Source organism: Drosophila kikkawai, chromosome 2L (genome assembly GCF_030179895.1).
Source record: "Drosophila kikkawai strain 14028-0561.14 chromosome 2L, DkikHiC1v2, whole genome shotgun sequence".
Classification (NCBI taxonomy): Eukaryota; Metazoa; Arthropoda; class Insecta; order Diptera; family Drosophilidae; genus Drosophila; species Drosophila kikkawai.
In genome coordinates this window covers 17,850,285-17,868,338 of record NC_091728.1, presented here as the reverse complement: position 1 = coordinate 17,868,338, position 18,054 = coordinate 17,850,285, and the positions used below count along the sequence as shown (strand labels likewise).

The window sequence follows — 18,054 nt, the reverse complement described above, 5'->3', positions numbered from 1 at the left end:
GGCTTCCCCCTGACTTTGTCCTCCTCCCTCCATACACATCCTTAGATCCTCCAGCCACTCCACCGCAGACTAATACACTCCCAGTGGCATGTACATGTAAGCAGGTATGCGTTGTCTATGTATCCAATGTTTTCGTAGTCTTGTTCAGAAACTAAGATATATGGCAGCTGCCAATATATGCAAAACATGGCTTCTATATAGAACATCCTTATACAGCAAAGTCTAAGCTAAAAGAAGGTGGCTTAAAATATGTTCTAATCCTAGTTCGATTGAAACTAATATAATACAAATCATGGATATAAACATTTCAAAAGTCATTTGATTGAAGTTCTTAATATGCTTTTTTTCCTGCTGTCGCCCGATTCGACCTGCGATAGTTTTTGTTCCAGGCAGTTATACTCCGACCTGAGTTTTCGGATCACCTCTTGCTTGGCCTGCAGATGCTCCTCGGTCGCATCGTAATCTCTCAGCAGGTCCGGGTGGAGCATCAAGCATCCGCGCCGGATATTTTCAGTCTCCTTCTTCAGACATTTGCGCTGCAGCATTTTATCGTAGAGAAGGTCTCTGAGTTGCTTCTGCCTAAGCCTTTTCGACTTTAGTTTGTCCTTCATCTCCTGCAGCAAAGCCCGGTTCAATTTCTCCTTTTCCCTCAGTTCCGCCATTGTATGGAGGTCATAGGTGACACGATCTTTCAGGCGCTTCAGCTCAACCTCCCTTTCTGTGGTTATGCAAGGATTAGAAATTATATAGTAAATAAAAAATATATGGAGTAAATTACCACAAAGCTTTATGTTCAGAGTTTGGGATTCCGCCTGTTCGGCCAAATATTCACTGACGCTGTTGCCCGCGGCATTCATTTTCGCATATTTCTAGTAGATGCAATTATGAATACGTATTAATTACAGTAAGTAAGGGAACCCACCATCTCCATGGTCGCCAGCTGATGTTGAACTGAAGATAACTTCTGTCGGGATTTAGATACTTCATTGCGGACCTCGTTCATCATCCTGAACAGATCGTTTATTACCAATGGCAGGCGAATGTAGCTGTCCTTCAGCAGAGTTTCCCTTACCTTGGCCTCGAATTCATTGACCTTTTGGACTTCGAAGTTCTTGACAACTCTCTCATGGGTCTTTAGTTTTCCCACCAGATTATCGGTTAGTATCTTGGTCTCCCTTTCCCGCTCCAAATGATGGTCCAGTGCCTTAATCGCTTCCATGAGCCGCGGTCTGTGTATACTTCCGATTCCCTCGTCTTCAACGACGAATACCAACTCCTTTCGCCTAATAAAATACTCAGAGATGATATTGTCAAGCGTGTGATTCTGTTTCAAAGTGTCTTGATATTGAATTAGGAGTTGTCCCAGCTGATCTCTTAGTTTATAAGGGTCCAGAATTCGCTGCATTCGAGGCCTAAGGGCTAAGTTCGCCGCCTCCTTGAGTAAGTCATCAAGGAATGCTTCGATTTTATCGATTGATGGCACTGGGTATTTTTCGTTGGCACTCGTAGAGGGGGTCTTAAAGCCCACATATGTTGACCTGGTGTCCATGTTCTTCATTAGTACGGAGATATCCTCAACTTGAGGCTCTTCTACAAGAGTAGGATCTCTTACCGATTCATCTTCACTTTCAATTTGAAAATCCAAGCTGATATCTGTACTAGCATGGCTTCTGCGATCAGATGCTGATAATAATTCAAGCTCCTCTAAAGAACCAATCGGTGTCTCTGATTTATCTGATTCAGAGCGCTCCACATCGACGGGATTTACATACAGGAACTCGGCTTCTGGGTCGGGTAATTCCACTTTGTCCAGAGTTTCTGTGCTCGACATGGCACTGATATTGGGCAGACTACCGAAAATTTCTAGAAAAGCATTTCGTTCGGCTGGTTCATCTTTCGTCGGCTCCTCGGGCTCACTGACAGGGCTCTTGGCTTCGAGCAAGGCATCTTCCTCGGAGTCCGATGAAAGGATCAACTCATCTGCTTTGGCATTGGACGCTTTCAATGTTTTTTTCGGCTGAACACCAGCTCTTTCGTTTAGTTGGGTTTTCACTAACAGAACTTCATACTCCATTGGCTTGGCTTTTAGTTTGCCAATTTTGTTGGGACCCCAAATACCCTTGGACTTTTTCGTCGACTTTCTGCCTCCGTTCGGACTTATGGATATTTGGGTTTTATTAGAAAAGTTCGACGGTGCAGACCCTTGGGACATGAAACTCGTACCGAAAGGGTAATTTTTAAAGGCACCATCACGGAAGAAGCTCCGTTGATTAGCTTTCCGAGATGAAACTTTAGATATTACCGACAGTAGGGACTTGCTTCTTAAGAGTTGCATACTATCACCCAGTTTTTTTAATGGATTTCTCATTGATCGTGGCTTTTCCACAAGACTCTTGGGGCTGCTTGTTCTGCTCCTGGTTGACTTTGTAACCTGGTTCGGGGTCCTCTTTTCTATTCTTGCCGATGTCTTTGGAGAACTTGTTCTTGTTCGAGTGCTAATAGGTTTTATTTCTTTTTCGGTTTCTTTTCTTGCGATGCCATTCTTTTTACCAGTTTTAAGGAGTATGAATGTGTTTCTCGGATAAGGTTTGGTACCTTCTTTTGGGGGCTTATTACACTCCGATGCTAGTATCTCTGCAACACTTTTCTTCGTTTGTAGAGCATTTGTGGCCGAACCGTGTTGCGATTTCGATGCCTGAAGTTCCAAGCCTGAAGACAGATGACTGGCGGCATTAGATGACTGAGATGGCACCTTTATGGTGGTTGCACTCATTGCGGAGTCAGCAAAAAAAAAAAACTCAAAGGAAACAAAGAACTATAGAACATAAATGTAAGCAACAAACGAGAATGGAATTTAAATAAAAGCAAATGTGTAACTGACATAAAACTAAACTGTCACAAAGTTTCTAAAGGAAAATCTTAGGAATAGTTATTGATTAAATATAAATTTGTTTAAATTATAAAAATTAGGGAAAAAAGATCGTTCTTTCTACATTTAGCTTTCACTTTTCTGCACTTTTCTCTACTTTGCACTGCAACCATCAATCCCAACACCACCCATAGACAGCCGAACATTCACCTGCTGAAAAGGAAGAAGACGAGGAAAAGAAAGAAGAAATCTCTCTCCACCCAATTCCTCCTATTTTGGCTGACTAACTTGTCAGTGTCGCCCCCCTTTTAAGCGCCTTTCCCCCCAAGGAAGCTGCCTGTTGTTGGTTAATATCATCACTCATGTATGCCGCATACTAAAGAGAATTTATCATGTCTGTAGCTGCTGCTGCTGCTGCTGTTGATGCAGCTATAAAAAATAGTGCAAGTCGGGGAGAGGAGACTCGAACTGGAGGGCTGGAGGTTTCGGGTTCGAGGCTTTTGGGCTTTCGTCTGCATTGCTTAGCCCCGAGCTGTGGCGCCTGCCATTGTCGCTCAAGTGTTTCGGCAAACTGGCTTGCCATCTATAAGGAAAGTGTTGGCGAAAAAAACAGGGCACGACGGAGGTGCAAAAGGGGGAGTGGATAGAAGGATATCTAGCCTTATAGAAGAAGGGGTAGCAACTTGTCAGCAGATCATGACAGAATGCCGGTGATGGATAAGAAGAGACTTCATTTATTCCAGCATTTTTTAATTACCTTTGATACATATTTCAATTAGAGATATTTTGGGATTAAAACTCCCTGAATTTCCCGTAGAATAATCCTTTCTTATTGAACCTGAATGCAGAAGATTGATTTATACAGAGTACCCCCAATGCGAGACCCCTTTGTAAGCATTAAGTTTCGTTTGATGTTGTTGCCACGGCTGCTGCATATTCGCAAATTCGTTTACGTTTACCTAGCCACCTAGCAGCGGCGCCGCATTCCCCCGCGGGCGACCACGCCATCAGCTAAGTAGATTTGGGCTACCTGCATGCAGCTCTGCTGCAGCTGAAGCGTTTGAGTGGGTTTATATAGATAAATATATATGTAAAGTCACTTTCGGTGGTGCGGGAGGCCAAAGGGTTTTTCTCTTTCCCTGGGATTTTTGGCCAATTGCCTAAAACTTTCTTTATATGTGATGTAATGAATTCCTGCGAGAATGGGATGGAAAAGAGATTTGAGATAGAGCGAGGTGGTGCTGCTGGTCTGCAGAGAACCAGAAAAAAAAACGCATTGGGGACTGTAACCGAGTGAAGCATACACTGCGTATGCGTAATGTGTAACAGATACTCCACATACGCCACGTTGTACTCTTGTGTGTGCGCTTGGATGTGTGTTAGTTCCGTTTCCGCAATTAAAATGTTGATTACATGAAGTACGACTGCCGCTTGTTTGTTTCCCTTTTGGCCACGCCCCGGCTCCCCATCCGATGCTGTGGGCGCTACAAAGGAAAGCGGAAATTATGTGTAGATGCGGGCGTTGGCGCTTAGCCGAGCCTTTCATTCAGCACAGAGCAGCAGCAACAATGAGCGAAACACATAAATTGCAAACATTTGGTCGGATTGCGATAAGCACTCCGATGGAGAGACTAGGGGGGATGAGATGCGGAGCAAGTTTAATGACTTCCCACCGAATTAAAGCCGAATCAAGCGATGTTCAAAACAAAAAACAGTCGCACAAAAGGTCCGAAAATAACCACAATACTCCCCAAAGGAATGCATAATTAAGTAAATAATATTTTTAGGACACAGAAGCAAAAAAAAAAAAAAAAATTGAGAAAAATATTTATACTGTTAAAAGTAATACAATTTTGATATAATTTTACATTTAAATAGCTGATTTAACAATATGAATTTTATGCAAAAGAATTAATTATTCAATTGTTAAGTCAACTATTAACCTAACCTATAATAACTCAACCTAAAATCGTGAATATTTCCTACAATTGAGGTGCCAGGTAATAATTTAGGCTTATACCCATTCAGTAAGGTAAATATATCAACAACCTGTTAGTGGATCCTTGTAATACCCAAAAATAGGTTCCATTTGCCACTGTCTGAGTGGCGCACCGAAGAAAAGAGAGAAAGTTTAATGCTCCGAAGACTGACAAAAAACACGCCTTACACCGTAATTAAATCAATCATACGACCTGTTGGTAAGGAGACCAAGACAGAAGCAGGAGCGAAAGGAGCAGCCGAAAAGGTGGCGCGACGGAAGGTAACACCCCCGCATACACCTGGAAAAATTCACGCTGCCCTTGTCCCCCGGACCCCTTAGCTTTCCACAGCTTGCTTAGCATAAATGAATATTTATAATTCAAACGCCTTTTCCCCTTACCGCCAGCCTTTGCTTTTTCCTTCAGTATGCAAAGCAGTGGCGGCGCCTGAAGATCCTGCAAAGTGCTTTCCTTGACAGTGGGAGGAAGCAGGCGACCGACCAACTGTGGGAAATGCGTGGGAAAGAAAGAATAATTTTTTATGAATATTTATTTGTTTTTTTACGAAATCGAAGTTATGCATTTGCTGCTCGCTGGAAATAATGCTCTGTTAGACGCGGCCCCTCTTTCTGATTTTCCGCCCCTCGAAGTGGCATCAAAGTTTTCCCTTCTTCGACTGCTGAAAGGTGCGTAAGACAATTTAATTTATTTGATGCATTAAAGCAGAAATATTAACGCAATAAATCAATGAGCACAAAAGTTTTTCGTTATATTTTACTTTTGTTCTGTTGCCGCCCTCTTGTTTAAGTGTATTTCGTATTAATTTATGTGTGCGCCTTAACCCTACCCACACCCTCGCGACATCCGCTCCCTTTGGGCCTGGTCGAAAAAATACGCTCTTAACGTTTTTCTTTCTGTTGCGCGTATTTTTTATGACAGCTGCGGGTAAAGTTATGGAAGTGAAAGTTGACTTTTGCCAAATGGGCAAGGGAGTGCGACTTCTTGGGAATGGGATCTACTTTTAACCCCGTCAATATGTGAGATATTGTACAGTGCGTTTTATGAGTATAAATAAGCCAATCGAGCTTGGAGATTATACTTAAGTATTGTCTTGTATCTTTATCTATTTAGCTAACCCTCCTAGGTATACAAATATTCTTAAATTGTCTGCGTTATGCCATAAATTAATCCATTCTTGTATTGCTTAGCACTCAAGGAGCACTTTTAATTTCGTTTGAATTTTAAATATTTTATTTTCATACGATTTCTTTATTTCTGGCGCAAATGCTTCTGGCAGGCAAGGCATCTGCTGAAGAGCCACCTAAGCCAGACTGAACCATTAGCTGAGCACACAAAGTGAAGAGCTCTATCCTTCCTGCAGGCGCCTCTAACATACCCCTTGTCCACTGTTGGGAACCACGTAAGCTTAAAAATGTCAAGTCCTTCACCGATTTCAATCCGGCACAGGATTTAAGTGCAACGCCACTGACCACACACAGGATATTTGCAAATGAGAACGAGGAGCAGGAACTACGAGAGTGTCGAGAGAAAAAGTAATTTAAAGTGATTAATTTAAATAAATATTTATGTAAAGACTGGTAACACTGGACAGCGGCAGGCATACACTTGCAGTGTGGCCAGAATTGAAAGAAGCCTAAAACGACAAGAGCGAGATGAGATGTCAGCGTAAGAAGGAAGTTGGTCACACTCTTAGGCCGCGCGCACACTACGAGCTGAAAGCGGAGCTGACGGCTGACGGCTTATCAGCTCTCTGAAACAAACACACTACTTGTATGAGAGCGCGCACACTGAGAGCGGAGCTGAAAGCTGATAAGGTCAGCTCCGCTCCGCTCTGTTTGATCAACAAACATGTTTGATTTTTGCAGCAGCTGACGCGAGCTGATTTTTTAGACTATTCTTTAAAAAATTGCCCTAATTAGCGCTTAAGTAAGAGAAATTTAAATTTCTGTCCAGTTACATAAAAAAGTATGAAGAATTTTTTTAATATTTATTAAAATAAAAATATTGTCAACTTTCCGAGATACAGTGTGCCAAAGTACACTAAAAAAACCTACTTTGTCAACCATATTCTGGAGAGCTGGGTGGTCCGATTTCGAAAATTTAAATGCAATGATGATCTAAATAAATATGTCATCGCATTAACAAGGATATTTTAAAAACATTAAAGAATTAAAAAATGTTTTTTTTTAAACGTATTGCTTGAAAAACAATTACAAATCAACATCAGCTTCAGCTCGCAGTGTGCGCGGCTGCAAAAAGCTCCGATCGCTGATAAGCTTTCCGCGGATAAGCTCTCAGCCGTCAGCTCCGCTTTCAGCTCGTAGTGTGCGCGCGGCCGTAGTGTGCGCGCGGCCTAAGTCGTCGATCGTGAGAAGTTGCAGCAGTAAGTTGAGAAATAAGTCGTCGCAGTTATTCGCTTTAAAATATCATTTTAAGTTTATATTATTATCCATAATTTATAAGTAACCCTCTATAAATATATTTATTAAAATTCAATAATACTTTTTTTTTGTTTATATAATAAACATTAATTTTCCCTCTGCAGTAGAATATATGAAACAGGACTTGAAGATCATTACCCTTATTACTTCTTTATTTTTATATCGTGCTAATGACATTTTCTCGAATAATTACAAAACTTTAAGGAAATTAATACGCCTTATTTGCATTTAATTTCAATTTCAATTTAATTTCCATTTTAACTCATTGTCATTGCTGTTGGGCAAACAAAAGTCGCTCACTTAACCCCCGCCACTTTTTCAACTGTGTGCATCGCATAGATAAAGTCATATATCAGGGATAATTTTAAATGCCCTTGCAGCCCTCTTTCTCCCGCCCCCCGCCACCCGATTCCCTGACGTCATCAGTTTGAGTTTGGCTTTCTGGTCTGTTGGTTCATTAAATATTGTGATAATTTTTCATATTTATTTTTAAGTGGTTTACAGTGACAGTTAAATTTACATTTTATTTCATTAAGCGTCCATTTATATTTGATTTTCGTATCTGCAGTCATTTGTACTTGTTCATTTGCATGTGTTTGGGCATGCATTTATGTATTTGCCGAATGCATTTTTATTTTGTCCTCGCGTTTAATGCCGCTTAATTGTGCAAAAAGTATTGTAAAAATAATTACAATTTATTTTTGTTTTGCAATGAGTGGGTTGTTGCCTTGAAACTTTGTTGGGTCAACTGTGCGTATGATTGATGGGAAAGTTGACGAGGTCCAATCTGAATTGGAATTATTAGCAATATGTTTGGCAAATATTTAAAGGATTTTATTTTTATTTATTTATTTTTATTTTTATTTAAAAGCATTTTATTAGCATATCAATGTTTATTTTATTAAAATTTGATGGCATTTTATTAATATGTTTATGTAATATTTGATATTTGCAGGGCTTGTTATATTATAATTAAATATACTTTATGCAAACTTTTGTTTTCTTCTCTGAGAAATTTTAAAAGTTAACATTTTAGGCGATGCTGATAACATAGCGCGAATGCTAGAAAATATCCCCTTATTTTGAAATCATTAAGCGAAGTGTAACAGCGACCTGGCATGTTAAATGGCTTAAGCTGTTAACTAACCTACTCAAGCAAATGACTGTTAATAAATAAACCTATAATTTTGTATAAATAAATGTAAAAAATCGTAATTTTCACCATTAAATTACTTTAAATGCGCCATTAGCATGCTGTTATATATCTTAATAAAATCTTAAAGTGTATGGCTTGTGGGATATATAAAGTACATAAAAACACTCTGCATATTGTTAATGTTATTTGTAACTTTTATCTTAGTAAATGTTATTTTAAGGGCACTATTCGTAACATTACTATATCCTCCAACCCTGTTAACTGACCTATTCAGCACTATTAACATCACGAAACGCTTTGGCAATGAAACAAATCTAAAGAGAAATTTCTGCCTACTCTCTTCACCTATTTCGCCTTGCTCTTTGTGGCCAAGGCTAAAGCTTTCCGCCCTCTCAGGCCACGAAGGACGCCCAATCTATGGGGGTTCCGCCGTTGGCCGTGCGATGGCGCCAGTCGCGCACTTGGCGCTGCGAACTTGAGTTTTTTTTAGTCGCAATTTCCACTTTGAGAAGAACGCACGTCGTTTTTGTCGCGCGCGCGGAATTCGAAGCCCTCCTTTTCGAAGCAACCCGAAAACTCAGACGAAACACAAAACTGAAGCACGCAGGCACACACACACACGCAGGCACACAGCGCACACCCGACCGACCGGTGTGTGTGTGTGGGAGTGAGTGGCCACTAAAAGTAATTCCGTGTTTACAAAAAAGGAAAAACCAAAAAAACAAAGCCAAAATAGAAACGAAAAGTGCAAGTGTGTCGGGAAAAATAATAACAAAAAAAGTAACATAGAAAAAAAAAATCGAAGAAAATCTGCGGTGAGGGGGGAAAATATGCAGTTACAAAAATATGAAATCTTTTTGAGCCTTTTTTCTTCGGGAAAATGCGGCATTTGTTGCGTGCCAAGAGCATTTGTCAGGCATTTGCTGTTATTATTGTTCGGAAAAGTGGGGGAAAACTGACGAAACTGTTGCGGTTAATTAAGGCGCGAAAGTGGAACACAAGAAATAATTAAAAGGCGGCCACCAAGTCAAAAAAAGAAGACAAATTTTACAGTATTTGGATAATGAATTAAAAAAGCGCATAAAGTAAAAATTAAATACTAAATTATAGTGACAGCTAATTTAACACTTTATAATGTGATTACTTTCTTAACAATTTGTTTTAAAAGCTAAATAAGGAATAAAAAAATCAGTAAAGTAAAGAATATAAAGCTATTGAAATTGGTTATTCTTGGAACATATAACATATATAACATATTTCTTGTCCTATCACATAAAATATTTTGAAGTGTAAATTATTTAGCCCGGAAAAAATCTAATTATTGCATTATCCTAAAATTTCGATTATTAAAAGTATAAAATGTAGTCAAAAACATTCAAGTTTTAGTTAAATATTTGCCAGTTTTATTTTAATATTTGAAGCCATAGATTTTTTACTTGCAATATTTTAAGCTGCAAAGAAATTAAGTTTTACTTAGAACAAAATCTGGAGCACAGCTTGACTGCGCTAGCAAATTCCGAGCAGAAAATTTGCCATCATAAATTCCACTTTCAGCCGGAGAACATTTTAATCTTTAATTATATTTTGTCATTTTTTCTTGTCCCGCCCTCGCCCCTCTTGCTCCTCTCTCTCCCTCTTACTAGCTTCTGCTTCAATTTAGGCTAATTATGTTGCCTGGGTGGGTTGGAGTAGATATACACAGTATACACAGTCTATATAGGGACGGGACGGGTCTTGGCCATTTATTTCGTGGTGCATATTTCTAGGCGCTCCGCCGACTATTGTTGTTCGCGCTTTCATTGTTGTTGTAATTATATTAACAGCTTTTTTTGTTGTTGTTGTTGCCTTTATTATCTGCACCTGACTTGCTGGCTATTTATGTGTGCCTTTTCCGCCATTGTTGTTGGTTTTAAACAAAAAGGAAAGTTAAAAAAAAATGACATGACCAGCGGAAAAAGTTGAATATTATTGTTAGCTGTCAGGCTATGACAATATATTTATATTTATAAATATTTATAAATATTTGTTAATTGCTCTTGTTGTCGCTAGATTTGTGAATGGCCATAAATAATGCCCAACGATGGCAGACAATAAAAACATGTATATATAATGTTTTTTTGTTGGTTTAAGGACAGTTGCATGGGCTGGCATGTGGCATGTGCAAGTGTGTTTTTGAATAGCATCAAATATTTAATTTAAATAACTAAAAGTTCTTGATTATATTTAATTTAAGGTTAAACAAAATAAATTTATGTCGAAACTATACAATTAGTTTAGATTTTAAAATTAATTTTCATCATATGATATTAATCATTTTCGTTGCCAATTTATAACTCCAATTATCTGACTAATGTTGCTTGTGTTTAATTTCGGGCCTAGATTGAATAATTATAATATGAAATAACTTTCTAAATTTCCATACAAATTTCCCCCTAGCTCGAATCCTTAGATGAGGCCGTTATTTTAGCAATTTGATGTATGAATATTGCTTGGACTAAAACCGAAATTCCGGAAAAGTATAAGCCACAATAAACAAATATTTTTAATTGCCTATCTGGGCGATCCGGATTGCTTTTGCCATTATTTCGAGCACATATTTTTTATTTAATCCTTCCGTTTATGGGTCATATTTTGTTATGTGATTTGCCTGAATGTTTTTCAGGAGTTATGGTATTTGTTGTGGCTTTCGGAATTTACTGCATTCTTGAAAATAATTTGTATTTGTGGAATTAAATCGATTTTTGTGACACACATTTTGGTCTAGGCGTTAAATATAAGGCTTCCTTTTATCCTTTTTAGCTTAAGAAAAGTTTTAAAACTGTTTCCTTTCCAACTTGGACTTTAAGTCACCAACTCAATTGCCCAGCAAGCGTTTTCCTGACGCTCTAAATCAACCAAGGGGTTAAGGAGTTTGAGGGGAAAGGGCCAGGGATTTCGAATTTATGTGGCAAGGTCTCCGTTTCGTTGTTTTTCCGCTTTTTCACGCTTTTCCTTTCCCGAGAAACCGAGAAAAGGCTGCTGTGTAATTAATCTTTGCCCAAAATGCTTGAAAATTTATGTCTTTAACTTGACTGCAGTGCCGCTTCGTATGATAGAAGCGAGGGGGAGACGGGATCGGAAGGACGTTTAATAGTTTTTGCCTTTAACTTTGCCGTTGTTTTCGTTCGCGTCGCGATTAAAAGTGATTAATAGCCAACATTTTATTACCGCACAGAGGCAGCACTAAAAGGGGAACCCCCAAAACAACTTAATGTCCAAATGAAATAAGTGAAATTTTCACACCGAAATTAATAAAGACATTAGTGCGTGTGGGCGTGGCTCGTTTGGGGCATTTAACGTTGGCAAAAGCGGCCAAAATGTGTGCCCAGGATCCATTTATTCAGCACCAGCTGCCGCAACGCCATAATAAAACCGAGAACCACCAATGCCACCAGCAGCGAACGGTTGCCGATGAGCAACAGGCTCTAGGGACGAGGAAATCGGCCACAGGATGCGGAGCCGGTCGAAGGACAGCCGCCACCAGTCTGCAGATTTGGTATATTCTACATGTGATACTAGTCCTAATCGGTGAGTTATAAATCTTTCTCTTTCTCTAAATATACAAAAAGGATACCCTTTTTTCTACCGAATGCATCCTAAATGGCTCGTAATTAATGAAAGGGTTTGCTGGCCTCTATTTTTACTTTCTCTTTATTTTTAATGTATTTTTTTTTGTGGGTATGTCTAAACTTTAATGGCAAACATGTGCGTATCTTGGTAAGAGTCAAGTGTGTAGCAATTAATTTAAAGAGGGGTTATAATAGTGGAAAGTGCACCCAGGGGATTAAGTTCAAAAAATGATTTTCATTCGTGATAAAAGGTTCTACAAACGAAATTAAAGTTTAATAAAAAATGGAAATAAACTAATAACGTACAGAATAAGTAAATCTCAGAATAAGCAGTATCCAATCTCAGTAACATTTGAGTTTTAAATTGAATATTTTTAACATTGATTCAGCTATTCATAGTATAATAAAAACTCCGTAAAAAACAAAAGAAAAGAGCGATCTAACATCTGCTCCTTTGTGTAACTGATTAAATACCATATAGATAAGGAACAGACAATCATAATGGGAGGCAGAACTCTCGAAATGCAGGGCAAGAATGCCACGGACAATTTAAACCAAATTAAAAAACAGAAATTGAGAGAGGCTTCCCAAGAGGTAAAGACAAAACGAGTCGCCCTAGGTGTTCTACAAAATCGTTGTTTAACCCGCGACATTGCCGCCAAGGATGCAGCCCAGAAAGATATCAAGGATCTTAAGGCCAAGTCTCGGGTGGACACTCACGTTAAGAAGGAGCCACTGGGCACCACAGCCAATGGTTCTTTGAGCAAGAAATTTGAAGGTTTTCAGGATATCGACGCAAACGACAAGAGAAATCTGTTTCTGGTCTCTGAATATGTAAACGAGATCTATGACTATCTGTATCAGGTGGAGAAGCAGCAGCCCATCTTCAAGGATCACCTGGCAGGCCAAAGGTCAGTATCGCCCAAAATGCGAGCTGTGCTGATCGACTGGATCAACGCGGTCAACCTGCAGTTTCACCTGACTGCAGACAGCTTCCAGCTAGCAGTGGCCATCATCGATCGCTACCTGCAAGTGGTCAAGGACACTAAACGCAACTATTTTCAGTTGGTTGGCGTCACAGCCCTCTTTATAGCCACCAAGTACGAGAGGCTGTGCCCGGTTGGAATAGAAACTTTTGTTTATGTCAGCGATGACACCTACACGGCCCGCCAGATTCGCCAGATGGAGCTGCAGATCCTCAAGGCCATCGACTTTAGCCTGTCGCGACCGTTGCCGATTCACTTCTTGCGTCGGTACTCTAAGGCTGCCGGCGCTACGAATGAACAGCATGTCATGGCCAAGTACTTTATCGAGTTGGCTGCCTTGACCTACGATCTGGCTAGCTACAGACCCTCGGAGATTGCCGCTGCCTCGATGTTCTTGTCGCTAAACTTGCTGAATGGAAACCACCGGGAAGCCACGGGTTTCAACGACCAGCACTGGTCGGCCACTCTGTCCTTCTACTCGCGGTACTCGGCCTCCGATTTGCGTCCAATCTCAAGGAAAATTGCGAAGCTTGCCCGGAATGCACCACAAGCCAAGCTGAAGGCCGTTTACATAAAATACCAGGGTAGCAATTTCCACAAGATTGCTCAGCGACGGGAGCTGAGCAGCCCGCTGATTGACTATATCATTGGTCAGAACTTTAGAAAGTAGACTGAGAGCCAGTAAACACCCAAATTTAACTTTCTCCTGATTTATTTTGTTGTCAAATTTGTATTCTGTATTCTGTTCAATTCATTTGATTAACAATTGTGCATATTTTATCTTCCAAACAACATGAATTTTTTTTTTTAGTTTTTAATTTCAATGGAAAAATGCTTATTCTAAGTTCTAAGAATAAATACAAAATATTTGTATAAATAAAAACTGAGCTACTATCGCCATCAAAGATTTATGCCAAGGAATGTACAAGTAAAACAAATATTTTTAATGTTTGCCAGGGATTCCCAGGAATCTGAAGCCAAGCTAAAAGTTTACACACTTCATAATCAAACATTTTTACAACAAAGCTTGTTGGGAAAGCAAAATCCAGCGCCCCACCAAATCGAATTCTTGGGAAAATCCCAAGAAAAACAATCAACAAATTGAAGACCAAAGAGGAAAACAATCGAACAAGTCCAATGGCCAGAGACAAAGGAGCCGATAAGGACAAATTGCAAGACGCAAACGGAATAGAAATTAATAAATTGGACAAGAGGACTCCACTTTTGGGATTCCTATGATTTGACATACTCTTTTATTTTATAACATTGAAAGGTATATACGAATATAGTCGAAGGTTTTCTAAAATTATCGTATTTGAGATTAATATTTATAAATAATAGTTTTATTTTTTAAGCATTTTCCACAATTAAATAATTAATTTTTTGTGAGAAAAAACTTAAAAATGTTTTAGTAGGGTATTATTAGTATATGTTTTTCTATTTTTGCAACATTTTCATGTTGTTTTTGACACAGTTTTTGGGGTTCAGGCAAGTTAAGTTGACATTTCCGCCAAGAGCGACACGTGAGGGTCCTGCTAATGGTGGTGGTGGTGTCGGAAAATCGTGGGGGAAAAGCCCGGAAAAGTGCGGAGGAAGACTGTTACTGTCTTTTCATTATTTTCAAATCATATCACAAAAGGCAGCGCAGAGAAGCAAAGGAGATAGAGAATGCTTAGCGGCGGAAGCGGATATGGAACCGAGTGAATGTTTGCACACCAGCAGGAGTCCTGCCCCGCTCCCACTGTTATCCTTCCCTCTTTGCTCTGTCTATCTCACTGTGGGTGTGTGTGTGTGTGTGTGCGTTGGCTTAATTCAACGTCTCATTTGCATACATTAAAATGTCACATTTTACATGTCGTTTGTGCGTCTCGCCTTAAGCCTAACAGCAGTAACAGCATCCGCAGCAGAAGCCAACGTCAGTTAACGTTAAGGATACTGCTTTGGCAGGACCCCCCCTGGTAGTATCCCCTAGAACCACCCCCGGGAGCCCCTCCTACACATAAACTACATTAGCAATTGGAGGCAGCCGAAGGCAGCCATGTAAAAATGGCTTAACGCGCAAATCTTTCAACTAAACATTAATCCTAATGGTTTTCAATTTTGTTGCGCCTTCTGTGGCAAGTCAAGTTGGCTTTTCTTTTTTTTCCAAAGATTTCTTCTTCATTTTGGCTTTTTTTTTTTGCATACCGAACTCCTCCACTTTTCATTTTTTGCGCTTTGACTTTGGCTCTGGTTGTGGGCCCTGCTTTGCATGTTAATACGCTCTTTGATATTGCCGAGCAGCGCCTGCAGCCTGATTGCTTCTGACAGCGTCTCCACATCAACCCCCCCCCCCCCTGTTTTTTCACCGCCCCCCTGCTATTTCTCTCCCCAGGCTAACTGTAAATATGAAATTCGTTAAAATTTCATTGGAAATTCAGTTCGTTCTCATTGAATTTTAGCAAAAATAATGCTTAAGCTCAGAGCCAGAACGCAAATAAAATAGCTCCACCTGCTCTGACTTTTCGTCTATATATATAACATGATATATATATCCATATCCCCCATTTGGCGGTGAGCCCTGACCCCTCGCATTAGCTGGTAACACAATTTCCCATTAATCAAGTCGGTCCCACAGTGGAAAGTGCCCTTGACTCACTTTACAAGGGAAAGCCAAGCGGCAGGGGGTGAAAATAATCATGTAAAATGCGGTCTGCCCTCTTTTTATAGATTTAAATTTCTTGGTAATTGATTTGCATTTTATTTTGTGCGGTTCATAGTGCTAGATAGAATGGCTTTATTAACATTTGAATATGTTTAAAATTAATAATTTAATTACTACTTTACTAATACTAATTTGAAAAGTTCTATTTTATCTCACAATATTCTAGAAACAATATTATTTAAATTAATAAAAGCCCTTCAACTTATACTATATATTCTCAAATTTTTCAAGAAAACTTGATAATAATATTAACTAACTTTAAAAATATATATAATTAAATCAAGATCCCAACACTTTTACTTATTGGTAGCAATATTCAGGCTTGTTATTTATTTGGGGTAGAAACTACCCAGGAGACTATGTACATATATGTACATTGTTTTTACTAATAACCATACTATGTATTTAGTTATCACCCACACAGATATACAAACATTGCCATTAAATTGTTGCTGACAAAACTGAGCAAAAGCTCAAGTAGGCTTTTGTTTAAATAAAACTGTGTCGCCACAATGGCCAAGAGCAACTGTGGATCTGTGTGTGGGTGTGTGGGTGAGTCTTTTTTCCCCCTGTTGTGTGTTTGTTTTGATTATCCACCACACAAACACACATAAACACACACATGGACACACGGATTGCAACATTAGATAGAACCACACGGTCGTATCAATGTCCTGTGAGTGTGTTTGCCAGACAAAAACATTTTGAGCCACTAAGCTTTTGTTGAAGTTTATCTCCACACTCGGCCAATTGATGGAATCTCCTCGATTGTTTCTATTTTCTTTATTTTATTTTTTGTTTCACTTTGCACTTGAATTTATTGTCGTTGACATAAGCAGCAGGTAGTAAAGGTGTCTCAAACACAAATAAATCATAGGGAAATCGGTGTGAAGGGGCGGGGAAATGTTCATCAGCAGCAACTGTAATCCAAAACATTCGTACATATTTCATGGCACTTTTCGGTGACAGCAGTTTGACGTAACAAATTGTATAAAATGTATTTGGTGTCCAAATTACGTGTGCATTAAATATAAATATAACAATTTGATGGCACAAGTATTAGTGTGCATTTGACACACGTTAAAATAAACCGATTTAATTTGGCAAAGTTAATTTTATGTTATTAAATGCATTCATTTTTGGCATTTTCTCTTGTTTTTTAAGCTAAACCGATTATGTTTTAGTTATGAATTTATAAATAAAATATAGAGTTCAATTTTTATTTACTTATTCAAGAAAATAATCCTATAGAAAAATGGTTTATAAAACAAATTTAATAAAATCCTAAATACCTTCTGTTATATTTGCATGCAAGGGAAATTCTAGCATTTCAATTAGCTGGAATAGCTAAAAGCCCAGGGAAAAGAGACAAAAACAAACAAAGTCGCAGGACATGACAAACAGGACCCTGTTGTTCGGTTCACTGGGGTTCAATTCAGACCGATCCGGTCAGAAAACGCCCCTAAGCAAATTGAAACAAAATAAAACGCTCCCCGTGTGCTGACTTCTTTTGGCTTTTCTTTTTCGCATAGCTTTATTGAAATCATTAGAGCGTGGAGGAAGCCAAAAAAGTGTATATTCGGGCCTTGGTAGCATTAATGTCTGACGAGGCTCAGACGAACGAACGAACGACCGACTGACGCCTATTAATCATGCAGACTTTACGTTCCATTAGGCAGTCAACGAGTGAGAGGAAGGGAGGGGGAAAACTGAAAGAAAAACGGATAAAGAAGATGTGTGAGTACATATACCCAAGAATGTTTGAAACATAATTCCTCAACTTGGTCGGATTACGATTGGGTCAAGTTTGGTTCATGCCTAAATAAACTGAACAAATCAGCAAGGTTAAGGTCAGTTAAAGGATACCCTGGATTCTGTTTAAGCATTATATATTTTTAATGATATGTTGATACCTATTTTCAGAATTTCAAATATAACTTAAAGTCTGGTTTAACTTAATCCAAAATGTGTAACTAATTTCTGTGGCTTTCCAAAATGCTTAAACGATCGATATTAAATGGAATGTTTTCAATTTGTTTTTCAAACTCAATATCCTGCAAGGCGTCCCTCTCAATTTTCACAGCACCCACCACTTGCGGCATGCGCGAGGGTTCAAAGTGTAAGCGAAGGAGCCAAAGGACGAAGCGGAGATGGAGCTGGCAGAAACAGAGAAGCGCAAACATTGCGCAGCAAACAAAGTCAGTGGCCACTGGCTGCCACTTGGCCATTTGCCTGCCCCGAACTTCTGGCTCCTAATGGCGAAAATATTGTATTACAACAAATTGTGCAG

General features: G+C 39.2%; 3 protein-coding genes across 6 annotated transcripts in view; 2 read left to right on the top strand and 1 right to left on the bottom strand.

Moving 5' to 3' along the window:
• Window positions 1-253: 253 nt before the first annotated feature.
• Window positions 254-2,853, bottom strand: LOC108076844 (paramyosin). 4 transcript variants are annotated; one of them, XM_070288577.1, is made up of 4 exons: window positions 2,551-2,847; window positions 923-2,495; window positions 779-869; window positions 254-718 (listed from the first exon to the last, which is right to left on the bottom strand). In XM_070288577.1, the coding sequence occupies exons 2-4, from the start codon at window positions 2,366-2,368 to the stop codon at window positions 315-317; spliced, it is 1,941 nt and encodes a 646-aa protein (XP_070144678.1). In that variant the 5' UTR covers window positions 2,369-2,495; window positions 2,551-2,847; the 3' UTR covers window positions 254-314. The 4 variants fall into 4 exon arrangements, 3 of the variants coding, with proteins under 3 accessions (XP_070144678.1, XP_041632049.1, XP_070144683.1); XM_041776115.2 differs by having other exon boundaries at window positions 923-2,847; XR_011445655.1 differs by lacking the exon at window positions 254-718 and having other exon boundaries at window positions 923-1,007; window positions 1,073-2,850.
• An 8,969-nt stretch (window positions 2,854-11,822) lies between these two features.
• Window positions 11,823-18,054, top strand: part of beat-IIIa (beaten path IIIa) — a 32,641-nt gene continuing 26,409 nt past the window's right edge. Inside the window, exon 1 of the mRNA XM_017169959.3 lies at window positions 11,823-12,033. Within this exon, the coding sequence (XP_017025448.1) occupies window positions 11,823-12,033 (211 nt within the window). The remainder of the gene's footprint in view (window positions 12,034-18,054) is intronic.
• Window positions 12,420-13,852, top strand: LOC108076914 (G2/mitotic-specific cyclin-B-like). Its single transcript, XM_017169958.3, has one exon. It carries the CDS (start codon window positions 12,576-12,578, stop codon window positions 13,728-13,730), a length of 1,155 nt encoding a protein of 384 aa, XP_017025447.1. The 5' UTR covers window positions 12,420-12,575; the 3' UTR covers window positions 13,731-13,852.

Coding starts and splice junctions, on each gene's coding strand:
- LOC108076844 (XM_041776115.2), bottom strand. CDS start 2,773: ATGAGTGCAACCACCATAAAGGTGCCATCTCAGTCATCTAATGCCGCC. Junction 870..922: donor AGCTGGCGACCATGGAGATG/GTGGGTTCCCTT, acceptor TGCATCTACTAG/AAATATGCGAAAATGAATGC. Junction 719..778: donor TCTGAACATAAAGCTTTGTG/GTAATTTACTCC, acceptor GCATAACCACAG/AAAGGGAGGTTGAGCTGAAG.
- LOC108076914 (XM_017169958.3), top strand. CDS start 12,576: ATGGGAGGCAGAACTCTCGAAATGCAGGGCAAGAATGCCACGGACAAT.